Source organism: Anomalospiza imberbis, chromosome 3 (assembly GCF_031753505.1).
Source record: "Anomalospiza imberbis isolate Cuckoo-Finch-1a 21T00152 chromosome 3, ASM3175350v1, whole genome shotgun sequence".
NCBI lineage: Eukaryota > Metazoa > Chordata > Aves > Passeriformes > Viduidae > Anomalospiza > Anomalospiza imberbis.
In genome coordinates, this window is record NC_089683.1 from 18,495,439 (window position 1) to 18,522,726 (window position 27,288).

At 35.7% G+C, this 27,288-nt stretch overlaps 1 protein-coding gene across 3 annotated transcripts in view; it reads left to right on the forward strand.

Annotated features, from left to right (window-relative positions):
- Positions 1-27,288, forward strand: part of EIPR1 (EARP complex and GARP complex interacting protein 1) — a 75,603-nt gene that overhangs the window by 41,353 nt on the left and 6,962 nt on the right. For all 3 annotated transcript variants that reach the window (XM_068183531.1, XM_068183533.1, XM_068183532.1), the window contains 4 exons: positions 7,786-7,885; positions 17,470-17,606; positions 20,919-21,086; positions 22,338-22,505. In XM_068183531.1, coding sequence (XP_068039632.1) covers positions 7,786-7,885; positions 17,470-17,606; positions 20,919-21,086; positions 22,338-22,505 — 573 coding nt within the window. The remainder of the gene's footprint in view (positions 1-7,785; positions 7,886-17,469; positions 17,607-20,918; positions 21,087-22,337; positions 22,506-27,288) is intronic.

Sequence of the window (27,288 nt, forward strand, 5' to 3'; positions counted from 1 at the left end):
CTGTTAGATATATTTTATAGCAAAGACATGTAACAAATGCAATCTTAACTTTTTTAACCTTATCGTATTTTAACACTTCATATGTCCCACTACCAGAAATATAATTGTGAGGACAGAGCTCCCTCTGATATTTGCATAGAAGTTTCTTTGAGAGTGTTAGGACTGTCAGTTGCATATTCTGGTGTATAAATTGAACTCTGCATTTTTGGGTGGGGGGACAAGGGGGGCTGGGTTTTAACAGCTGCCTGGCAGATATTAATTGTATCTTCACATGATTCACAAAATTTCAGAGCTATCTGAAATTGTCAGCGTTTAAGAGTAATTCTTCCACACTTGGTTCATTCCGCATATTCCATCAGCCACTTCTGATATTACAGTAAGTATAGAGATAATTTTTTGGAATAACTTACCAAGTGACAACTTTCACTGGGAATGTATCTTAACAGCTTCTTATCAGTACTGATAATGCCCTTCATATATTTGATCCTTTCTAAATTGGTAAAAGTTTAAACTGTATTTATGTCTCTGCTCTCTTCATAATTCCATGTGATCTTGAATTCTTAACAAGATTTTGATCTCTTGAATCTTTGATTTGTCTTTATTGTAAATAAAATAATCTATTATATATAAATACAAATGTTCACTGTTCAACTATTAGATGACTTTCTTACATTTTCTTACATTTAAAATATGTCTCAAACCAGCAGAGGAATTTAGAACACTCATTTTCTTGTTTTCATTCCCTTGAATGTTTGTGGTAATTCTGAATGGTTAGTATCATGCAATTTTAAAACTTTAAGCTCTTCAATGTAATCACTTTTTCTAGGGAATAAGTGTGATTCATTAATTGGATGCTGAAATAATAGAACTTTGTATTATATGCCCTGTTTATTATGTTAGCTTTTAATCAGAATTTGACTCTACTCATGTAAAGCAGAGGGAAACTTAGTCAAGCTAAAATCTGACACTGAAGCAAATACTAAAGGGAAAATATTTATTTATTCAGTTTTGTGAACTTACTATATGTATTCAGTTAAATTATAACTTTTAATAAGTTAAATAGATACCATATGCTTGAATGAAAATTAGTTTTTATGAGTTCTTTGCAGTTGTTTGTGTTTAGTTTGGATTCATAAATCATGATACAGAAAATAGTGTAGGAATTGTGTTACTCTACAAGTAAAAACCAAAAGAGGGGTTGTAGAGTACTATTTCACTTTTCTGTCCCAACTTGAACATAGTTTAGTTTCTGTACTCACCATGCTGTTATATTCCCCAGTTTTACTGCTAAATTACTTGAGATTTTTCCCCACTGAAAGAAAATCGAACTATTTTTAAAAGGGGCTTTCTTCCTCTTTGTAATGTCACTTAAGCTATTCATACCACTAAAAAAGTGAGGGTTGAAGTCTGCCTCAACTGATTTTGCTGGTGAGATAGATAATTCTGTTTATTCTACTATTACTCTATTTACTATAATAGTTTTATGTTCAGTCTTACTGAATTGCTTAAAATGTTAGTGAGAAATGTTGAAGAAAAACCAGTGTTGCAGAACTGTGAAAAAATTAGTTATGCAGGAAAAATTTAAATGTTCATGAGGAACTAACTGAACAGGTGCCCCTGTTTTCTTGGTATCAGATTCCAGTTTGCTCTCCAAAACCCCATTAAGCATTTATTATTTAGAATATTTATCCCTTAGAGTAGTATTCTTTCCAGCACAATATTCTGGGATGACTCTAGATACAGCAATGTTGCTGCTGACACTTGCATACATAGTAGTTAAAAATTCAGGGTTTTGAAATGTCTCTTGGATGTTTATTGGATGAAAAAATTGACCCTGGTACATTTGTGATTAAGTGTATCTATTTGGTAAAATGTCCGTGAGACCTGAAGGGGTGCCCTGCAGCTTCCCACAGTCCATCCATCCCAGTGTTCAGGCTCGGGCAATGGTGATATAGAGGTAAGTTAGGGAGACCACATTAGTTACAGTCCCAGCTACTTTTTGCAGTCTCTTCACCTCAAATTCCCCCAGAATTAACAGTTGCTGGATTAGAGGTGTTAGAGGGTACATCTATGCTAGGTCTGTGTAAACTTTAGCATTCTGTTCTTCTGAACAGGAGTGGTGATTTTCTTCAACTATCAGTGCAGATCTAGGCAACCTATATCATCTTAGGCATATGTTTTAACTCACTGGAGAAATATACTCAGAGGAATATTCTGCTTTGTTAGGTATTATTCCCCTGACCAACCACACAGTTTGTTACAAACAGCATAAATTATTAAGGATATGCTATATCCATATTTCCATCTTTGAAAAATCCCTTATGAAAATACTCAAATTGTCCCTCTCAAAAGTAGATACGTGTTTTCTTTAAAGTAAGTCTGCAGAGATTGTTTTTGATCACTCCAGCTGTTTTGCAAATAAATTTGTTTCAGCCCTTAATTTTTGCCTTAGTACATGGAAAAAAATATTGTCATTCTGAGGTGTCCAGAGGCTGGGCAAGAGATTTGCAAAACTGTGTGCTTTCCTGACAGACACTGATACTAGCAAAATGTTTTTCCTAGGCTGACCACCTTACTTGGTCTATGGACAAGCCAGTTACATGTTTCTTTCCTGACCTGTCAAATATCCATAATATTCACTTTGGGGTTTTTTAAAGCCCTGTTCAAGCAACAGAATAAAAATGGTGTCTGTGGCAGCAGCTGCTCCGTGGTTAGTGTGTTGTAGAGACCTACACAATGATAATTTAATGAAAAAAAAAATTAGAATTTAGTGATTTTTCTGGGGCACATCCTTGTTTGGATGCTTTTTTATTTGTTTGTAAAGCAGTTTAATTTTTCTGAATGTAATAATAATGCAAGAGTCACAATAAAGCCCAGCTATCTTTGGGGTTCTTGTCCAAAATAACCCTTCATTTCTTAATTCTCATTGCTTAGCAGTTGTTTAGCTAAAATGTTCACCTTACCTTCTAGGTTTGTTTTTTAGGAAGCTGTGGTTCTCGTTTCACCGCATCTTGAATTGGACTCTAAATTAGATCTCAGTGTCTGAGAATTTTGAGATCAAGTGTAACTTGTGTTCCCTGCAGCAGACTTCAGTACACTGTAAAATAGCCAGAACTGATTTCATTCAGAAATGCGGCTGTTTTGTAGAGCACTTGGGTAGGGAACAAGAATGTGGGTTCCAGGCTGTACTTGGTCTGATCTCCTGTCTCTTAGAATTAATGTCCTGATTATCTGATAAGCAAGTGTAATCTTTAAATTGGAATCATCATAGTGCAAAGAAGGCACAATATTTGCGTTCTTAATATGTGAATTTTTCTGGTGGGCTACAGGGAAGCTGCAGGATGGTCTGCTGAGTTACCAAATGCATGGGTATGTTTTCCATTTTTCAATGCACGAGAGTTTTCAGTCTAGCAAAATTTTTCCATTTGTAGAAATAAATGGTTGTTACTTCTGTAATTGCAGTTATGCAGTTGTTAATGCCTGCTGTGTTAACGTTAATGCACTTGTGGCTTAACTACAGTTCATGTCAGTGAAAGTGTTTCCATGTTGCTTTTTTCTTCCTTAGTCTATAATGGAGGACTTTGAATTGTTCATTTGTAAAAGCTCTGTATGTTTATTGATAAAGGTGTTAACTATCTTTTCTGCATAGGAGAAGATAATGGGGTCCTTTCATGTGTGCATTTGAGTGACTATTTTAAATACTCTTATTTTTTGCTAAGGTAATGTTATCTGTAGGATTTAATTTTTTTTTTTTATACTAAAAACTAGTAGCTGCAAGCTTAATTGAAGCATCCTGAGTTAGATGATAACAAAATAGGGTAAAATACAACATATATAATTGCTTATCTTCTGTTTATAGATTATTTAAAGAGCAACCGTGAAGTTGCCACTCAGTTTCTGAGTGGCAGCTGTGAATTTGATGTCTCTCTTGTCCATTTCTGAAAACTGTAAGCATCAGCAACTGTTGGCACACTGAGGAAAATGGTACTGCCTGGATTATCTGTTTTCCTTTTTAGACATTATCACCATTTCTGCTATGCTGAAAACTGTTCTAAATGAAAACTTCAGTTTCTCTGAAATTTGTATCTTGCTTCAAAAGTAACTTTTTCTTTTCACTCACCAATAATTCCTGTTCTCCATAGTATTACATGTTTGACATTCAGTCATGAGTACAGAACATAGCTGAACATATTACAAAAAGTGATTTGAGTAACCTCTACTTAAGATTAAAAAATCTTAATGAATGATCACCAGAACCACACCCATAAATGAAAAATGAAATAGAGGTAAAATGGGCATCCCACAAGGACAGAGTGAATGTTGGAGAGACCTTTTCTTTGCAAGGTATGTCAGCTCAGTTAGAATTGGCTCTAATTAGTACACTGTATTCAGCTGGAAAAGTTCTTTTACCTTGAAGTTCAGTGATGGTTAAAGATGTGGAAAGATGTACCTTTGAAAACATCAAAGAAATTGTTTTCAATCTAGCTTTTGCGACTGAAAAAAATCAGTGATTCATGTAGGAAAGGTGCAGATATATCAACAGGCATAAAAAATACTGATCTCTGGCTGAAAAGACTCTTAAAGGGTAAGTGGTCAAACCAGATTTCATTGTCTGTAATTAAAAATATATCTACATAGATCAACATGTAGATATACAAACAAATACCAGTTATATTTTCAGCAATATGTAAATAAAATGATGGACTTAAATAAATGTGATCAGAATCAACTTGAAGATTTCTTAGTTAGCTATTCAGCCATCCTGATATCTTTCAATTTCACATTGGAAAACCAGATTGTGGAAGGTTAGTTGTGATCACATGCAGGTTATAGTGTGTTAATTTTCTCTATCTTGTTATATGTTTTCATAAAATATTTTCATCTATTTGAAGGATCTAATTGATGTATCTGTGCAGCGCAACTAAATGAAATTCTGAAATACACATGGCAGTGCCAGTTGGTTTCTTAACACTGTTATGGGCAAAATGTAGGTGAACATGTAATTGAAACTGCATGTCATCTTTTTTATTATTAACACTCATTTTCAGTTGCTTCTAAGTTTTTTCCAAGTTGTACCATACTTTTCAAAAGTGTGTATTGTTGAATAAGATTGGCAATACTACAGACAAAACAGCCAAATTTAAAATAAATCATAGAATTGTTCTAGTACCATGTTCTTGGTAAAACACATTTGAAAACATGATGGTAGCTTAATGTACTAAATGTAGTGATTTTGTCCTAATACAAGAAAACTCACTACAAATGGGCTTTTATAGGTAGGTAATTTTCATGGATTGGCAACACAATAAGGGATGCAGGTCATGCTTCCAGCAGAATATAGGTGCAGAAGTTAGTCCTTTCTTTATTCTGTTGCATTGCCTTACAGAAAAGTTCAGTGGGTAAGAAGTCAGCCAATGCATCCTTTCAGTTTTAGTTCCAGACTTTTCTTTACAAAACAGCAAACAGGTGCAGCCATCTGCCTTGTGTATCTGATGCTTGTTTTACTAAAAGTGCAGAATAAAAACTGATGAAACTGTTTACACCAGGAGCAAGAGTAATTTGAGAGGAAGGTATCAGCTAAGAATAACTGTGTTTTGTTGTATGAATGGTGGGAAAAAAGATACTTTGTCACTTCTTTCTCTTACCTGCAACTTCCTATTTTCTTTTCCTTGTGTTTTATAGCATAAGATGAAGATTAGATGAAGTTCCATCACTTGGATCTGGTGTCAGCCAGATTATATCCAGTGTTTTAGGAATATAGGAGTAAAGCGAAATCTGGGATAAAATAGAAGCATGCATAGTGTGCAGTGCAGGGTTAGGAAGATTGCTAGTGGCTGCCTAATGTTGGGCTTAGTTACCCAAGGCTGCATCTATTTGTGCAACCTTCTTTCATCTTTAACATTCCAAATTAACACAGAAGAGCAAGGAAAACTAAGTCTCTGTGAATAAAATGGATCAAACCCAGAAAGGTTTGAAATATACCTCAAAACTTGATTAAACTAGGTTAGATGTTGGTGCCAAAACACTTGATGTATTTTATTTAATAGGAAAAGAGGCAAAGAGAAAACAAGAGAAAAAGTAAGAAAGGAATAGAAAGATAAAAGAAAGAAAAGACTGGAAAGGGAAAACAAAGAAATAGAAAAAGATGTGCAGGGGTGGGGGGCAGAGAGTAACAGGGGTGAGGTAGAAAGATCAGCCTTCTGAGGGTCCCAGTGACATCTCGTGGCTCCCCTCCATCTGGCTTCTTGGTGGTGAGGGTCCTCCACTACCCACTACCACCACAAAGCAATGGAATGCAATGGTTTTAAAAATGTTTATAATATTGAGGTGGAACGCCCATGTGCCTTCCCTGGGGAGGGCAAGTTTGATGTTGTCCCTTGCAACACTGTGGATCTGTTGAATCATGTTGCAGTGCTCTGGTGCAGGGTCTGGGGGGCCTTTGGGGGACCATGACATCCCCTTCACCTTTCCCAGGGTGAAGGGGCCCCACAGCTGAGCTCTGCACAGCAGAGGATGGGCGTTCAACGCCTCTCACCAGAGGTTTTTTCACCATACACCCAAAGCCTCTCTCCCCCAACCCTTTGGTGTGAGGGTCTGTCTGAGCCTGGCAGCTGACAGCCCTGGGCTGTGGTCTGGTCCCCAAAGGTGCTAAGCTTGGTCCCTCTGGGAATGTGTTCTTCTTCCCCAGCCCAGGCCTGAGTCACTTTATCTTACCTCCATCTATGTGCAGCCCAAGGCCCCATTCAGGGTTTGAGTGGTTTTCTCTGCAGCTTTTATACAGTTTTGCTGTAATAGGCAAAAGTCTTTCATGAGGATATTTAAACCATAAATTATAACATTTCAGTCTCCAAACATCCAGTTACTGAATTGATTCACACAAAAAGCAAAACAATCTTGTGATTAGTCCATGAGAAGTAAGAAACTTGTGAGAAGTCCATGACTAGAAAACTTGTGTCTAGTCATGGACTTGTGATAAACTTCAAGCAGTGGGACTTCAACTGGGCTCTGAAGCTGAAAACAGCATATCAAATGCTTTTAGATAGCTGAAGGTTCAGTCTTAAAATGGAAAGAAGTTTCTCCATTAACCTATTGATACTAAAGTTGTGATCTCTACCTTCAGGTATATTGTTACTCTAGATTATTGGGAGGTTGCAAAACTTGGTTATAAAAGTGTTACAAAATTACAAAAATAGAAGCCTATTCTCATAAAATGAGAGTATTCTTTCAATCCTACTGTTACCTCCAGCAAGTTTATTAGGGCTGAGAGTGCGTGTAGTTAGCTGAGTTGCCCATACTGACTGGCTTAAATATGCTGCTTTTAAGAGATAGAATAAGAGAGGAGGACTGATTTCTTGCATTCCTTCCTGTATAGCATGAAGTGAATCACAGGTTAAAAGTATATACTGATTAAGTCATGATGACAGCTGCAGAATTGCATCAAAACTAAGGCTTATGATTTTGGTGCACCTTCAAAAAGGATGCGTAACACTCCATATGAACAACTCTGAGGTTTCAAACTAAAGCCTTCTAAAATTAGTGTACATCAAGGTCTCTGGTTGTATTTCTGTGTATGCAGAATGACTGCTAGAAATTGCTAGTTAATGGGAGAGTTGGACTTAAAATATGTGGTGGATTTCACCTAAAAGAAACCAGAAGGACTATGGTTTAATATATTTTGGTATAGATTAGAGCTACAGGATTTAAAATGTCCTTCTAGTTCAAATTCTGGATTTTAATGTTGGGTTATTTTTTTATTTATTTTGTTTTTCTGTTTCTGTTTTACAGTGTTATGTGGGAACCGATGGGAGATGGTAAAAAGATTATTTCACTGGCTGATAACAACATATTATTGTGGGATTTGCAGGAAAGTTCAGCCAAAGCTGTGGTAAGAAATTTTCTTTTGACAAAACATGCTATACTTGAATGTAGTCCAAACAACAATATTTCTTAGCCTAGAATTTGCTTATCTTTTAACTATTCCTTCAGAAGTATCTTGTTGCCTAATGTAGGTGAGGAAAATGAATATTCTACCACTGTCTTAAATAAGTGTTTAAGAATAGTATTTTAGTATCTGTTGCTAGTGGGTAAACGTTTTCTTTGTTCTAGAGTTTCCCTTACTGTCCTACTGCTTTTATAGTAAGTAATGTAGAATAAAGCAGTGCTGATTTGGTGAATATCTGCAAATAGAAAAATTGATGATCAGTAAAGCCAGTGGTTACTGAATGCAGATAATGGTGTAGTAACTCAGGTTGGTTAATGCCATGCAGCCCGTTATTAAATTTACAACTCTTGATTGTATAAGCATAATATAAGTTTCTCTATTTTCTATGTACTGCTTTGAATTTTCAATGTTAGTTTAATTTAGTAATGTACAGTTTATTCAGATTATTTCACTTACTGTTAAAAATGTCTTACTCAGGAACATATATAAAAAAGTGTCATTGGCATAGATTTTTGTCTGATTATGCCATATTACAGAATGTATATAGAAAACTTTGATTCATTCTGTATAGTCATTTAGATCAGTGTCTGAACTTATAAATGTAAACTCTTTATGTCAAGGACATTAATATTCACTTGATCTGTTGTCACTTTTTACTCTTCAGCTCAGGGTTAATTTTTTCCTGGATGCTGCAGAATCAGTTTTTCCAAGTTAGTCAAGACACTGTGTCCATAAACTCTTCCCTGTTTATACCACCTGACTGCATACAAATAGATGACAATGTCATATAATATATTTTAATACTGTATGTTTATAAATAAGCCCTATGGGTTCCTTCTCTAGATGAGAAACTTCAGCTCTTTTTTTCATCTGCAACTTCAATAGTTGTTATGTTGCCTTCCAAGGCTTTGTTTTTATCAAACTGATGTTGAGAGTTTCTGACAGCTTACCTCCAGGAACTTGTCTGTGGCATTGTATCCCCTGGATTTGCATTTCACCTGCATTAGTCAGTATTTCTTTCCTAATGTCTGGATAATACACAAACCTTTCTGCAATATTGAAAAACTACTTTGGTGTTGGTACTGCTTCCATGCTATGAGTCCTCATTTCTCCTTGGAGCACTGAGACTGCTAGGCAACTTAGCATTTTCCCTTTCTCCTACTTTCACTCCTTGTGAAATTCTGTCCTCGCTGAAATTCTTTTGAATGTTTGTTGTGGGTGAGCACGGCAGCAAATGTTAATTAGTATTTTCACTGTTTGACCACTTTCTCATAACACTGTCAGATTTTTTTCTTAATCCTGACCTCTCCCCCATGGCAGGGGTTTGGCATTAAATGATCTTTAAGGCCCCTTTAAACCCAAACCATTCTATGATTCTGTGATTTCCACTGGGATGCTGTCTGGTGTATTATCAGTTTCTCTGTGGAAATCTTGTCATGAATGCCAAATTTTAAGGGGTTTTTATTCCTCATTTTATATTGCTTGGCAATTATTTACTAGAATTTTGTATGGTTTGTCGTCTTATACTATTTATTTTCTCAAAACTAAACCCCCACTCTATCATTCAGACATGTGTGCAGATATGATTTCCATTTTCCTTCCATTGCTAGAATTATGATCTGTGTGATTTTGGAGAAGAATAGATGCTACCAAATTTTGTAATTTCAGCATTATTTGGGGAATCAGTATTTTTATCCTCAAAGCAATATTCAGCTTGCAGATTCTTTCAATATTTCAAGTAGCATTACTCATGTAGAATATTCTTTTAATTGGCACTTCTAAAATATTCTTGTACTACATCAAATGTTGATGGCACAAAAGGACTCTAGAAGGCAAAGTAAGTGATAAAGGAGTTAAGGGAATTTAACTTGTGACATTTGTTATATGTTTATTTTTTATGAAAGGAAAATAATAAAAACAAATGTGAAATTCTGTATCAAAGAAACTGCTTTACCCAATGAAGTAGATATATCAACCCTTAATTGACATCTTCAGATAGGAGCATTTAAAAATCTTTGTTAAAAAACTGTGTTTGCAGAAGTTAACAATGTTCAGATTTTACTATCAGGCTCTGAGGAGGCTTGATATTGAATTTGACTGATCCTCTATATTTCCATCTAAAATAATCTAGTATCTCATGTGATTGTACTGTAAACAAGAATTATTTGTGATTAAAATTTTACCTGAGAATAACTGTTTAGCATAATCAGTCTTCTGCTCCAGCAATTTTGAGTTGTTCTTAGATTATACTTATTTCAATACCAAGTCATACACTGCTTTTAAAGTGAAGTTTGATGGAGAAAGTTCACTGAAACTTGACTATTAAAAAACATACCTCCATGCATCAAAATCTTGAGCCCAGTGAATCACTTCAGAGATGACTGGAATTCTTGCAGTTTTTGAATGTTGAATTTTTGTCTGCATCAAATTTGTCTTAAACATGTCTGTAGATTCCTGAGCTAGCTGGAGTCCAGCTGAACAAGACTGACAAAAGCATAAGCATCTCTTTAAGAGGCCTGTGCTAGACTTGCTAGAAATGAAAATTAAGACAAGCTGAAAATTAAGACAATACTGAAGTCCAGTATCATAGGCTTTTTCAGGACTAGCAGTGACTGTGGTGCATTTCTGAAATCTTTGAAGATTACCTCCTTACTAAGAGATTAACTCCCTGTTTACTTCCATATATATGGCTGAAAAATAATAACTTTTATTTTGTAGCAATTTTATACGCAAAAAAATATGTAGGTCTGACAGTTACAAGGAGCAATAAAAAAACTAAGCAATGTTTTGTTACACAGTTGGCTTTCTCTTTAAAAAAAAGAGTCAAACCCTCCTCCATAAATCAATACTCTACCCCAGCTTTTGCTGATGTAGTATTTAGGATGTGAGAGAAATCAGTGAGAACAGGTTGGTTATAAAACAGATAGCATTAGTAGAGGTAAGTACTAAATATATTTTCCATTTGGTTATCATCATGGACAAGGAGTGTTTGCAGGCTAATGAACTGTTGGTGAAACAGCTTTCTGTGAATATCCTGTTTGTAAGGGATTGTTGCATGCATAATATATCATAATTCTAAAAAGCACATGATTTGTATTTTCATGTTTTTTGATCAGAATGTAAAGAGAGGCTTGAGATATTAATGAGATATTAATAAAAAAAGAGCTTTTTTTTTTTTTTCTGGAAAACAGATAGAGAACAGCCTAAAGCAAAGAAATCAGGTCTTGCCACATAAAAAAGAGCCATGTTAAGGCAAATTTAAAAAAAGCAACAAACAAAACAACAAAAAACCCCACACTATTTCCTTTATATGCAGATACACAGAGGTTATGTAAATGACAAGAAAAGTTGTCTTTATTCTTCATTAAGATGAAAGGTTGTCCATTTTTGGAATCTCTTAGCCACCTGATGTCTTATCACCTAAACGTGCTTTGTTTCAAGCAGGCAGTGGCTAAGCAGGATGTAGCTGGTGCTGAGGAATCGTCCCTGTCTGACCATCCAGGAGTCACTCTGGCAGTCACACTCGCATGGGCAGAGACTTTGGGCAGCTCCAGGGGGCTGACAGGTCCCCACTTGACTCGCTGCATGCCCCACCCTCACACATACCCAGTTTCCCATAGCGGCGTCTCAGTCCTCTCCATCCCTTAAGTCATTTAATTACGGTGCAACAGCAAAACAACAGTCTGGGCTGGTGCCTCTCATGAGGGATTCTGAATAAATAAAATTATGGGGTTTTGTACCCTCCCAGTCTATGCAGCAAAAGTCTGGGGTCATCCTTCTCAATCCTCTGCTCCTGCTGTTTCTCTGAGTGTCCAGTCAAGTGACTGTGATACAGGTCCCTGTGCCTTTTGTTGTGCAAATGGTCAGTGCTTCTTCCCAGCCCCTTGCCTCATTTCTCTCCACCATCCAGAGCTCAGTCTGCATCTGGCACTGCAGCTGCACACCAAGCTACCTCTACTGAATGTTTTCCTCAACACTACTAAACTTATATATTCTGAAGGGATTGCTAAGGGGAGAACATCTTTACAAAATATACATATTGCTATAGACCCATATTGCTATATATATTGCTATATAAGTAAAATAACAATATACTTTTGTGTGTGTATATGTGTTGTTATAACTGATTAAATCAAGAGCCTAAGATTAAAATAATAGGAATGTCAGTGTGTTTGAATTGTTTTCTCTTTTTGTAAAAAACACATGATGCTGTTCAAGTTGAATAATATTAGCATTGTTAACTAAAAGTAAGATCAAGTCCGCTGTATCTGTATGAGGTAATAGAGGTAAGGAGGTATTCATTACACTGGTGCATTACTGGTCTTCCTGTTTTTACAACACTTTTCAAATGCTTCCTTTTTTTGCATAAGTACACATTATAGGCCATGTTAATAGCAAGGGGTAAACCAAATGCTAGTCTTTATGGACCTTTCATGTTTATGAAAGTTTGTCTAAAATTCAGGTATAATATGGGTGAAAAACTGAAAATATCTGTGTCTTTAAAATTTTGTATTGGCCAGAATTTCTGCTTCTCTACAGTTATCAAAACTTCAGAGTCTTACTTGGTTCCTTTTCTGTATCTGCCTGTGATTTAAAAGTCACATTGTTTCATTAAAATTAGCCTGAAGAATTTTACAGTTCCCAATAGATTCAGAGCTTCTTGGTAATAAAATTATTGGTGTGTTCATTCTCTGAATTATCTAGTCAGCTTGGGATAGGAAACATTTGCTAACTGTAATTTACTGTACAGTTCAGTGGGTTTGTTTGGGTTTTTGGTTTTGGTTTGGGATTTTGTTTTTAATTTTCTTTCAGTGATTTTTTTTTTTTTTTTGCTAAGTTGCTTCTGCCTTACAGTGTTCAATTTGCCTGTATTTACATTAAGACAAGCTTCTCCTGTCCTTTTGATCACTCCCTTTATTATTGTTTTGAGGACATTACCTTCTGGGGTGAAACTAATCTTATGCTCACTGCATCATTACCTTTTGCAATTAAATTAGCTATTCTTTGCCATTTATAATCATTAGCTGGACCCAAGAGAAGCCCAGACAATGCACAAGGTGTGGATAGAATCTGCTGAGAAGACAACAGTTAATATTTCTGTGTACAGATTTGAGGTCAGATGTCAACAAATTGCTAGAACTCTTCCTTGGGTAAATGCAATATGTTTGGCATGGCAGATGAGTGGAACAAAATGAAATAGAGATATTAAAATCTAGATATTTTTCTGGTGTTCATATATTTTCACAAAGGGGGCAAATAGAGGTGTGGTTGTGATCATTTAAATCCAAACTATTATAATTATATTCCTTTTCGATTTCTTGTCCTCTCTGGATTATTTAGCAGCGTTCATGTGGTCTTGGTTCAGAACAACAGATAATATCAAGCAGTGGCATTCCAGGCAAGGCAAAATATATTTTGGGGAAGATTTCACAGGGTATCTGGATAAAAAGTAATGTATCCAAATGGAGATAATGTTAGGAATAAGCATGAGATGCTTTCTTGGCAAGAAAGGTGCTATTTCTCAAGGCAGGAAATACCTTGTGGAATTTAGTGGAGTATTTTTTAGCTCCCCGTTATTACTGCAACCGGAATAAATACAGATTAACTATAGGAGAGCAGAAAACTATCAGAAGAAAAATAAAAGGGAAATTACTGGGTCAGAATGAGACTAGAAACCAGCTCATAGGGTTGGAATCAATTTTATTTAATGGTCTCCTTAATGATAGAATAGAAGTAGGAGTGAAATAATGAAATTTTTTGCTGGCAGAATTTGGAATGCATCATCAGCATATAGAAATAACAATGTATTTCAGAGGATGAACTTGATGTTTAGTTTAATTTTTTAGTATAAAGCAGAAAACATGTGTTTAAGGAAAAATATTTTCTTACTGTAATGTAAATTCTCTTCTACTGTAACTCAGCACTTAAAAATATGTGAATTCTGTTACTTAGTTATTCTGAGAATAGCTCTGAGCTGCCAATATGATGAGGCAATTTGAAAAGGCAGATAGTTTTAAGATGGTTTGGGAGTCAAGAACAGTTATGAAAGGACTATGTGGTATGGTTTCCTGCAGTTGGAGGAATTGAACTTAATTTACAATCCTCATCAACCTTTCTGTTTTTGTCAATAACAAGTCAGAAAAACACTCATGCCTTTTAATGTCAATCTCAAAATAGTCTGCTTGAGTTTGCCTACTTAGTATAGCCCTTAATATATCTTTCTTCTAAGTACTTTCCTGTTCTGTTCTTGGTCACATAGCTCTTTTCTTGGAAGAAGGCATGAACAGTTGGTTCACTCTCCATGCTGCTTCTGGTTCTCCTAGATAATTTCTGTAGCCTTTAACATTTAATATATATTGGGTTTTGGGTTGGTTGGTTTTTTTGTTGGTTTTTCTTTTGGGTTTTTTTTTGTTTTTTTGGGTTTTTTTGTTTTTTGTTTTTTTTTTTTTTTTTGAAGGATAGTGCCTGTTTTTTCCTCTTTCCAAGTCAGACCTTATGTAATGAAAACTTGAAGCAGGAAAATCAACCTCAGCCCTTGATATTTTGACAAAAATAAGTTGGAGTCATTGATATTTTGATTTGTATACACAGACATCAGTCCTAGATCTAGGATATCCTAGGACAGATTTTTTTCATATTTTGGTACTTTGTTTTTGTAAAACCCCTTCCTTCACTGAAGATAACATAAACAGTTCTATTTTGATAATATTACATTATTTAATTTTTAGAGGTTTTTTTTTTTTCTTATTTTAAAGTGGTGCTCTCATGCAACTGTAGTATAATATCATGCTGCCCATCTAGTTTTTTTCTTGTGCCACCAGATTTAGGCATTGTTCCAGCTAAGCATTTAGGAATAGTGTAAAATCCATCCATACTCCAGTAACCATTTTAAACTGTTCAAGATTTCATTTTCTCCAGACTCCTTTTCTGAAATCAGTGTGATCCTTGTACGTTGCAAGAGTAAGTCCTAATTTTGTTGTCTAAAAGTAGACATTCAATCTTACTCTATTCCTTTCCTTTTTCCTTAATGTATGTGCCATTTTGTATTTATAAAATAATACTGTGAGTTGTTTACCTAAAGTATCTAGTGAGGCCCTCACACCTGTATGTCTTCGTCCCCTGGGCAGCACAGATCCTTCATGCAAGAATAATTTTTAAAATACACTTATGTCATGTTTTCCTTCCCTTTTCTAGGAAGCTTTTCTTTTTTAGCTCTTCTGCATTTAAAGTGGAGGAAAGGTTTCAAGATAAAAAGAGCACTTACCTGTCCATATATTCTGTATGAATTAAAATTACAACTCAGGAGTTTTTGAACCTGCATTTGTGATTCTAAGCTACCAGTTTTGTTTCCTTTATTTCTTGGATGTCTAGGAAGGAAACTTGTCAACTTCCTTCTGTTAGATTAGAATTCCTTTTTATGTGTGAAAATTCTCTTCTTTATCTCCAAATTGTCCTTTAAATTCTTAAAGTTGTTTTCAGGTTCACAGATGACATGAAAAAGAAGACTGAGTCAATTAAGAACTTGGCTGTACATATAGCTGGACATCTGTATAAGGAAAGATGTCATTTAATTTAATTATGAATTGCTTATGAAGGCAAGGGTGAATTGGCCCATGTAGCATATAGGTGATTTTTTTCATATGTTGTTAAGAAATATCACAGTATGTGTGTGCTGGCCTCAACCCTAAACTTTTGACTGCAAAGAAGACAAATTTGATTTTTTTATAGTAGCTTACATTATAAAAGTTAAAATGAGAAGATACACACACACACACATATATATATATATATATATGTATGTATGTCTGGAATGCTGGAGAAAGTAATGTCTACTGCTGACGAAGACCATCTGCCTTGAGTCATATTTTGAATATATGATACTTTCCATCTCAAGAGCAGATTTTTTTAAATACGTGAGAAAATATACTTCCTTTGTTGGTTCTGTCGTAGTGTTAACATGGCTTCCCTTCCCCCAGTCTAAACTTTGAATGGCCAAGTCTGCTTACTGAAGAAACTTATTTTAATTTTTGAAATTGCCTACACAAGCTATGAATATTCTGTTGAGCCTGGAATCTAGTGTCTGTCAAAAAAAACAAAAAGTGAATTTTATTGTCCAGTGTCCTATGCAGTGTTTTTTGTTTCTATTAATAACCTGCAAGTTGTAGAAAGGTTTTCAGAACAGCATTTGTTCTAGAGGAGGAATGGTGTTAGAGGAGTAGGTTTGGCCACAGTGTTACATTTTTCATTAACACATGAGCAGTATATCTCTTGCATGCTGGGAATTCCACATTCTTTTAAAAAAAATTCTAGTTGGAATTTCTAGATTGTTAATCGTAATGCTAAAGAGATACGATATTCTTGGAGCTGTAGTAATAAAAATTTAGAAAAATACATACATGAACATTTATACAATATACAAATAGATTTAGGCAGTTTAGTATTGACAGCATATTTTGCTGCTGATATCAGTTAAAGTTATTGTAAACAGTTTGTATGTTTTAGTCTTTTTCATCCATCAAAGCATAATATTTGTGCTGTGAAATCTACTATTAAATAGTGTATTGATGTTGCATTAAGATCCAACAGGATCCAGTGCAGTAATCTGCTTTTGTGAAATACCTCATAATGAAACATTTTGAAATATGAAAGTTGTGTGAAAGATGACCAAATAAGTCTGCTGTTTGTGTAGCTGCTTGAAATTTGTGTAAATTTTATACCTAATTAAATGCAAATATTTTGGTTTTCCCCTCCCTCTTTAGGTATTAAACGGTTTCAGTAAGTGATTGGAAGTAAAAGTAATTTGCAGTGTAGGCAGCTTTGATTTCCCCCATGTTCACATGAAATTAGGGGATAACTTGCTATGCAACTTCAAAGAGAAAGTTTATTACTTAGGACCTTCTTTTCATTAACTGTGGAGATGTAGAGCTGCCTGCTCCAGGACATAGAAGCCTGTTTTTGGAACTGAAACCTTTTTATCTCACAGATTGTAGATTTGTAATCTAGTATCTACTGTTATTTTAACAGGCATGTATGTGGTGACATGGGCAAATGGGCCTTGACTTCATTATTTTTAGAAGCTGCTATACATACATCAAAAAGAGTCTTTGACACCATAATTCTGTTACTACAGATGAAATTTGGCATTTTGACATGGAAAAAAATCTTATAGGACTGCTAATGAAGCTAAATGTATGTGTGTGTGTGGCAGCTACAAATCTGTGCAGTGTGCCTGTATTGTCTATCTACTGTTACAACAATGATCTGAAAAGGTTTTAATTTATAGAATTAAAGTACTTCTAATAATTCGGCATACATTACACTGCATAAGCCTTTTCAAAAATTAGTGATCAGAAATCAGCTCTAGCTTTTATTTGTTGTTTCTTTACTTTTTTTTCCCTTCAATCTTTGGATTTAGTAGACTGTTGCACTCGCAGCAATAGGCTATTGAGTAGCTTTGTCTTCATTGCAACTAATTTCATTTTAGTGTTACATTTAGAAACATTGCCAGCTTTGTTTCATTATTTTAGCTCTCTAGTTCCACAGCCTTGGAAGGGAAAGGACAATTAAAATTTACTTCAGGAAGATGGAGTCCACACCACAATTGTACCCAGATTGCCACAGCCAATGATACCACTGTCCGAGGCTGGGATACACGGAGCATGAGGTAAGGAGAGCTTGCAGTCATGTTCTCTAGAAAAGACAATCTCCTTTGGAGGCAGATTTTTGCATTGCTCCTACCATAATTTTTTTTATTTGAAATGATAAGTGGCAAACCTACAGTTTATAAAAGGAATAGAAAGGCTTGCGTAGCTGATATAGTTACAATTTAACAAAAAGTTTTCTCTGATATTCCCCCTCAGCTTCAATTTTAACTTGTATATTGAGTTTTATTGAACCATGTATTAGTCTCACAAGGATTTGTTCAATACATAGGAATTATCTGAATGAAGCTGTTTTGTAATTCAACCTGAAAATGGTTTAACAACAGTCCTGACTATGCTGTGAACTATCTTCATAACATTTTAAGGTGACTTTAATCTTCGAAGGCAATTCACAGGTCAAGTTCGCCATTCAATTCTGATTTTAACAGTGCTCTATATTATATTAATGATTGTAGCATGCTGGTTATAAGAAATCACTGAATCTGTCAAAATCATAACCAAATAAAAGCTTTGAATATACCTAATAAGGCATTTCCCCCCCTGTTTAGTTGTGATTTTGATAAGCAAAGGAGTGATGTTGTGCACATCTGTTGCCATGACTACTAAAGCTTCTTCTAGCTTTTTTAAAAGTACACTTTATCCCTTTAGCACATGGTAATTTATCACTAAACCGAGAAGACTGATGTCTTGTAATAACTTCTGTTGCTTTAAAGGGTGATGACTTTAAATTTAGTTCAGTGGTTCCTGCCAGCTCAGAGTTGTAGCAATAAATCCCTTGCTTGCTAGTCTTTGTGGTTTTGCCAAAAAGATTCATTTAATGAAGGAAAGTTAAAAGTACAATAATTAAAAGTCACTTCCTGTGAAGTGTTTGAAAATCATGTTTGAATGTCCTGTTCTTTGCCTTGTAAACTGATACATAAAAATCTAATTTTATGAAATGTGTATACTTAAATTTATAAAGACGCCTTATAAAGACGAGAGTGGAAAGAGAGGACAAAAGAAGAAGGGGTTTTATTAATTTCCTTTTTTTTGTAATGTTTTTGTAATTCTTTTTCTAATGTATAGCATGCAGCTCTTTCACCAAAGCCTGTGTTTTGAAGAGAGAATATTAAATATTGTAAAGTCTGCTTCATGCTCTGTCTCATTAGAAGAAGCATCTCTATCTTGCATTAAAAAATTCTCTGAGTAACTTCTATGAAAGCTAGGTTATGTGGATATTGTAGTCTGGATTCTCAGTGAAAGTGGTAGCTTGGTTAACAGAAGCAAACCCCACTATTGTATTTACTTTAAGTAAAGCCCAGAGTAAATAAGTCCTTAAAACTGGTTTGTCCTTAAACCAGTTTGATAACTAGGCTATGCTAAAGAGCTGTTTGCAATATACTCAAAAAGTATGTGCAATAGTAAGTTTCAACTTCAATTAGGCTGTAATATGTCTATTATGTGAATATTTCATAATAATTAGATAGGCTAGAAGTAGGAATTTAAAGTCAGGGCAATATAAACTGTGGCAGTATAAGAAGCATAAAAAGAAGGGGGAGGGGGGAATCAAGGGCAGAAAATTGTTCTACCAGCAAAGTGAAGAGAAATACTAGAAGCAGCTACAATAGCCGCTCCTGCAGACGGTGGTTATGATAGCTGCAAGATAGAGGGGGTACATAACAAACAAAGAAGGGGAGAGGAAATAAAAGATTTTCAGGAAGAGTCCTAGACTAGACTAAGAAGCAGTCTTAATCAGAGAAGAGCTTGTGAAGCAGAGAAGACGGACACTAGGCTGATTGGATTTAGAGAGAACTTTATCAGGAAAATTCAGACTCCAAGGCTAAATTCTAAATAATATGTAAGAAGAATAATATGAGAAAGTGGAGCCAATAGCTGGAGAAAATGTTCATGTGGTCTGGCATTAATCTTATGATGTAAGTAGAAAGTTTAGTGTACATATTATTGCTGTAGATAGGGTGAAAAGTGACAAAAAGAATATTCATATCTGGGGAGGAAAGAGATCAAATGGTCAGAATAATAGTTAAGTTGGGATAAAGTCTTTCATGGTGAGTTGTCCGAATATACAATGGACAGTAGTATTTTTAAGCCCTTATACACATCTCTAAGTGATGCAAGAAAGAGTGAAAGGTGCAGTGAAGGAGGAAGGATGTGTTTTACCACAGCAAGCATGCTTGAGACTTAGTATTTTTGCCATATACGTATTCCAAAAAGATTAGTGGAAGCTTGAATTCCACTCCTAGAATACTTGGTAGAAAGGCTTACCTGAATGATATCCTTAGCCTCTCAAACTCTGAGAAGACTGTTGATGCTAGATATCTTAGTAATTTCACTGGTGACAGCCAGAGCTGTCAAGATAGGGCTTAGTACAGACCTGATAACTTTGAATCTCTCCTTCTGGAGCTATTTTGCTTTGTATTAGTAGTTAAGTATTAACAGCAAGAGACTATCTGATTGTGACAGAAGACCATAAGTATATGTAATTTTCACAAGAAGTAGGAATTTTTGGTCAATATGTTTACTGAAGAGAAACATTTTTCATTTGAAGAAAAACAAAAAGCTCATGGAGTGTTGAAAAGTTCCAGTGAAGATTGTAGGGGACAGTCAAGTCTAAGCAGAACTTTAGATGATATATTGGTCATACAATAGTGGAAACAGGAAAAATCAGACAATCCCTAAGTTTAAGAGGCAAGGTAGGGACACAAACTGATGGCACATGGTGTTTTGAATAGATATGCTAGGTTGTTAGCAGTACTACAGATGTTTTCTAAAGTGGTCCAGATGGATGTGGTTGTGTCTGGCTGAGTAGTTTAAGGGCCACAGGTAAATTAGTGATAAATGCAAGAGCTCAAGAAGGTAAATTCAGTACAGAGCAATAATAAAAAGCTGTCATTGATATCTGTTGCAACCTTTGCATCTCAGCTTTTCCTACTGAAGTAGATGTCATAAATAGGGAACTAGTATAACTACTTAGGGGTGAAGAAGTTCTTACCTGAAACTGTTGTGGTTTAGTAGCAGACATTTATAACAGTTATTACAGAGCTGTGCTAGAATCATCTGGAATTACTATTTCCTTTTAACTCCAGATGATCTTAATGGAAACAAACATGGAAGGTGCAAAGCATCAAAGCAAGCTGAGAAATCTATACGAGTCACTGTTGTTAACAACTGGGAATTCCCTAAACTCTGCACTAGCCATGGGAACTCTAGGTTGTGGGTGCTAAGGGGATTATGCAAGTTTCCAGGGAAACAGATTTCTGTAGGTGGCATGCAGTCAGCTTTTTATAGACCATTCAAATTTTTTTAATGTTTTACAGGCAGATATATTGTATAGAAAATGCACACGGACAGCTGGTACGAGACCTGGACTTTAATCCAAATAAACAGTACTACCTGGCTAGCTGTGGAGATGACTGCAAGGTGAAATTCTGGGACACGAGAAATGTCATTGAACCAGTGAAGACACTAGAGGAGCATTCCCACTGGTAGAACAAATTATCTGCATGCTGTTTTGTGGGTGGATGGCTTATATAATTTATTCAGCTAATTATTTTGTCGTTTAGGAGCAATGCAAACTGTGTTTGTACTATTGTGCATAATCATTTTTTTGCACAGAGAAAAAGTTTCAGCATGTCAGTGTTCCTTGTGTAATTGTAAATTAAGAGTTTAGATAACATTAGTCTAATTGGCAAGAAACTGTTGTTAACGTTGTTGGGAGATGGGGTGCACCTTTGAGAAGCACATCACAGAACTTGGCCCGTGGGGCCCAGCTGGGACACAGGTGTGCCTTCCCAAATGGAGCCCAATGTGCTGCACCTGATGTGAAGTAACTAAGCAGCTGCCATCTATCCTTCTGTTGTCACATGGTTGAAATGTTCAGTAATGCAGCTCAATGTTTTTTATGTTCTTCACAGTCCTTAAGTCAGAATATGCAAGTGAATAATTTTATTTTCTGAAATAAGATTTAGAGCCTGTATCTACTGCACTGGCCTGTGGCTGGAGTAAGGAGAGAATCTTGCCTGATGTCTGCAAATTTCAGTGCTTAAGAAAAGATGAATTATTCATATTTTATAAAATTTGGGTTGGAATAATTCTTGCAAAATAGATCCACTTCCTAATGCTACTTTAAGGGAAATGAAGATGGGAATTAACAGGCACATTATTTATACCTTTTTTCTTCAGAATATTCAAAGAACATCAACAAAACAAGAACCATAAGACATTTGATATTAACTTAATATATGAAATGTAAAAACTGAAGAGAAACATAGTCCTACATTTGTTTTAGGATCTATTTTCAATTTCACTGTAAGAATGTTGTGAGATTTTTGTTTAAAAGGCTATTTTTAATCCATATTTTGCTTTGGGGAATTTTTGTATTTAGGACTTAAGTATTTATCTGGCTTACTCAACAATGAATTGGCATATACCTTCAAGGAATGATAGCATTGTATGGTGTGATTTGGTTTTTTTTGTTTTGTTTTGGTTTTTTGTTTTGTTTTTTTTATTTACTTGTTGAATTTTAATGATGCCTCATGGAAAACAGATGACATGGAAGCTTAAAGGCCTAATGAAGATGGCAAAAAAACAGTCTTTGGAAGGAGGCATGCTACTTCTATGCAAATTTAAAACATTGAAAAGATTAATTTTTAGTGCTGTTCTTAAAAAAATTGTTTAACAGTGATGCACTATCTGCCATGAATAGTCTCACATTCTATCTGCTTGAACTTTTTTAGGGTCTGGAATGTCAGATACAATCATTCTCATGATCAGCTGATCCTTACAGGAAGCAGTGATAGCAGAGTTATCCTGTCTAATATGGTATCAATTTCTTCTGAACCATTTGGCCATATGGTAGATGATGATGAACTCAGTGACCAAGAGGACCAGCATCAAGAAGAGAAGTATGAAGTTTCCTGAGTTTTATGTAGATGCTTATAATTTGCTGTTTCACTGTAATGGTTTACATGCTATTTTTTCTTTGCTGACTAGGATTTTTGTGTACAGGCCTTTCAGGTAAGTAGTTAGAATTCCCACTTTGTTCTTTATTCAGTCTTGGGTGGAACGCACTCTTTAAATGTCACTGGCATGGTGACTCCACGTTCACTGGTAGGAGGGGAATGGTGATGCTGAGGATCAGTCCTAAAGTCCACTGGGCTGGTGAAAAGATTCACTTTAAGGGAGCTCTGGTTCAAGTCAAGCATGTAGAATAATCTGGGTTAAGTTAGAATTTGAAAATATGCTTTTGTATTTGCTGTCTACGTGTTAGGACCTTTGGGAAATGTTACCAGTCTAATGATGAGCTTCTTCATGGGCAGAAGAAATGAAGTATAAATACTTTTTTTTTTTTTAAATAATTTTGCTCTTAATATCTCTGACTGCTCTGGAACCCAGTAACTCATCAGACCTAGATCAAGAAAACCAGAAGCTTGGTTTCAGCACTCTTGGTAGAGAATACTGCATGCTATTGGCAAATGTTGTAAACCCATCCACTTGGTTTGTATGGAATCAAATATTTTCCTTGTGAATTTTGTAGGGATGGGGTTTTATTAAACTAACTGTGTATATATGTGTATATAGGAAGTTCTGTAGATTGAGGTTGGGCTGAGGCTTTCTAATTTTTTGACTAGCTTTCATAGTGGTCTTCAGCAAACTCTTCCTTCCTACAAAGTGAATCACAGAATTACAGAATGAATTATATTGGAAAAGACTTCTGAGATCAGAGTCCAACCTATGACTGAAAATTATTGTGTCAGCTAGACCCTGGCAATGATTGCCACTCTCAGTCTTTCCTCAAACACCCCCAGCGAAGGTGATTCCACCACCTCTCTGGGCAACCCATTCCAATTTCTGATCACCCTTTCTGTGAAGAAATTTCTCTAAATGTCCAACCTAAACATACCCTGGTATAGCTTGAGGCTGTGTCCTCTCCTGTCACTTGTTGCATGGGAGAAGAGACTGATGCCCAGCTGGCTACAGTATCCTCTTAGGCAGTTGTAGAGGGCAGTAAGGTCACCCCTGAGCCTCCTCTTCTCCGGACTAAACAACCCCAGCTCCCTCAACCCCTCCTCATGACTTACTTACTAGACCCTTCACCAGCTCCATTGCCCTCTTCTGGAGAGCTCTACAAAGCTGTCTGCAATTACACAGGCAGATTAACTCCTGAATGATCTTTTAAAATAAACAATAGTCAGATGTGATAAGGAAATAACAGAAAAGATCCCCTAGTTGCTCAGCTGTGCTTCCTAGATATTCCAGCTAAAATTCTAAATAAAGTTTAGGTTGCATCTCTAGTTGCATTTTTAAGGTTGCTCTTGAACCTTCATTTTATTAATACACATGCAGTTTTGCTCCGAATAGTTTTGATGTTTTGGCTTCATTTAAAGGACCTGGAAACTATTCTTTTTTAATACTAAGTAAGAAAGCTACTTCATATATAGAAATGGTTTATTTTAAATGTACAGGATTCCTTTAGAAGATTTTTATCTGTGTATTATAAGTGCCTGAAAAATCAAGGAGTATCAAATTAAATACCTAAAAATTTGCTCACATCAGCAGTATATACTTACTTTCTGGAATGTAACTGAGTTACAGTGTTTTAAGTATAGAATTAAAGAATGGGTTGTGTTGGAAGGTGTCTTAAAGATCACCTAGTTTCAACTCCCTGACATGGGCAAGAACATCTTTTGGTTCCTTATCTTTGACTGGAGATTGCAATTTATTCTGTTCTGGATGGAAGATAAATAGCATTAGTCGAAATGAGAAAGAGACCACATTTTTTTTTAATATGGTGGGAATGCATTAAAAATATCACAAGTAAATAGCATTCTGACAGACATTGTAGAGTAGGTTATTTGGAATTCTGAACTTCTGTGGATTGTGGACGGTGTAGGTTGCCTCATTAAAACACAAGTCATTGTTCTAGAATAGGAGTTTTTGAATTCAAGGTCATCTAATGCAGTACAACAAATATAATGCATCTTTTCCTGTGGCGATGGGATGAGTGTAAACCACATCATGAATTACTTGTACAGTAATGATGTAGAGCCCTTGCCGGTTCCCAGAGGCTACAGGAGTATCAATTCTGCATTTGCTTTTTAAATACATGCTTTTCAGTTGCTCATCTGTTTTCTGTAAAACCTGGGAAAGCACATTATCTTCTGTAACCTTTGCTTGTTACTGTAAAAATCTTGTTTTAGGCTTCCTCTTCTGCCCTCTTGTTATGAGTTGAGTCAGAAGGATGTTTGCAAGCTGCTGCAGCCTTGAACTGTTGCCAAATGAATGTCTGTTCAGTTCTGAGTGCACAAATGAAGTAGGGCATAACAGCTGTTGGGAATACTTCTTGTTAGTCAACCACTAGTGCCAAATATTTCGGCTCTGATAGCCTCCTAGAGACCTCTGTGAAGAGTGTTACACCATTCCATAGGTACTGTCTCTTTTGTAAGATACAGGTTTTCACTCTATGGTTTAATGGGGGAGGGGTGTGTTTGGGTTTTTTTTTGTTTGTTTGTTTTTTGGAGTTTTTTTGTTTGGGTATGTTCTAGACTTTCAGGAAAGTGTTATAGTCTCACAAGGTTCATTTATCCTGTTTTGGAGGACATCTGATTTGTTACTAAACAGCACATAAATACTGATAAAGAGAATGTCTTTTTCAGGTGTATTGTGAAATATACCAGGAGAAGCAAATATTTATACAACTAGTGTCTCTAGCCAGTCACCTTCAGACTGAGTACCATATCTCTCTCAGAAGGTTAAACTATCAAGTGGAAAGAAAGGAAAATACTCTTTCTGCATTTTATGTGTCCTGAACACAATCACTTGTGAAAAACCTCCTTGGATTAAATATAAAAATGATGAGTATGTGTCAGTTTTATTTTCAAAGGTTTATTGTTTTTTCTACTTAGTAAAGTCCCCATATTTTGAAAACATTGCACAGTTTAATCTCCTTCCTGAGATCCTTAAGACTTGTTAATTTTTAATATCTTTTAGAGTAAATTTCCTGTTTTTTACTGTATTTCTTGGTTGGAGACAAAACAGTTTAGCCTTTCCTTGTTCAGCTGTGTAGAGCTATGCATGAGTCTACCCACTCAATAATTCTTGCCAGATTTACTGTTGTAGTTGTCTGGTTTTTAAGGTTCCCAGCTGAAAATAATAATTTGCAGTTAAATTTTTTTCAAAAGAAAAGAATTCAAGTTCATTGCATAATGAATAGACAAACTAAAAGATGCTGGATTCCATTCTTCATAAGAATTTCTTCTTAGTGTTTTCTTCCTTCAGTGTTTGTCTGTGTTGACATCTTGGGCCTATCTGCTCCCATCTTAGAGACCAGAACATGGTTGAATAAGCAATATAACTAGGACTGTTGCATGAAGATCTGTCTCTTGTTGAAATCAACTAGTTCCTCTTAACTGCTGCTTTAGATCAGACTCTGTCATGTCTGTGTTTTCCCTACTGTTTAACTGCTACTGTTGTTTCTCTCATCAGTCAAAAAAGGCAAGAGCAGGCAGCTTCCCTGTGTCATGTGTCTCATAGTAGTCAGGAGGAAAAATAATAGAAGTAGGAAAAAGGAGATGTAGTGCCTCTGGGTATGTTCCTAGCCCCAGACTGTTTGCAGTTCAGGGACATTTACTGCCTTCTGAATAATCTTTGGGAACTTCTGATTCTTCCATATATGGTTTTCCTTTGCTATTAGCCATATTCTTGAGTTTATCTGCTCTCACAGTGTTTTCATTTGTTCTAAAACATGCCAGCTGTGCTTGCATGGTTTTTGTGAAATTTGTCTAGGAGAAACATGCCAACTGTGTTTTCTTACACTGAATTAAGAAAGGCATCAGTGCTCTCTGCATGGGAAGCACAAAACTGCTGTTGAAAACAGGTAGTCTAAGAGGAGGCTGGAGTTTTCCACAGAGAAGAGCTATAGGCGTGTGACCAAAGGACAGCTATGCTATATTCTGGTCAAGTCCCTAGTCTGGATTATTTAAAGCACAGTTCAAATATGGGAAAAAAACCCACAAAAAACACAGCTGAGAATGAAGCACTACACTAGTTCAGAAAAGTGTACAAAATAAATGAAAATAGAACAGATGAGGGTGAGTACTTGGATCCATTTAGGTTTCATCCCCAAAAGAAAGCTAATGTGCCTGGATAAAAATATGAGGAGTGATTTTCACTGCCTAAGTTGGAACAAAACTTCTAAAACATGGGATCATTCCACATCTGTGGATGCAATTGCTTGTCCGGCTTCTCCTTGACCTCCTTCTTTAATGGCTTTGCACTCGGTTGTTGCAAGAACTTTCTCCCTTCAACCCTGAACTTGCCTGAGTTCTAAATCTCCTGAAGGTGACTGTCAGCTCCCTGTAAGATACTAGAAGAGCACTGGGAACTGTCTTCCTCCTAAGGGAGGTAGTGAGTGTCTTATATCCTTCCTTTAGTCTTTGGTCATCCAAAATCCTGATGTTAGTGAGTGAGTCTATATGTTACTGTATTAAATTATTCTGATAGTAATTTTAATTCTACATTACTCTTTCTAACAATAGAGGAAAGCTACTAGGTTCTTGCAGTTTAGTGGCCATTTTTACTTGACAGTCAGGATTCCTTTTCTTCAGTTACTCCAATATGTTTGTTTGGCTTATAGGTTTAAAATATGAACTGTGTAGGTCTCTGTTTGGTATGCTGGTGATATGCAGC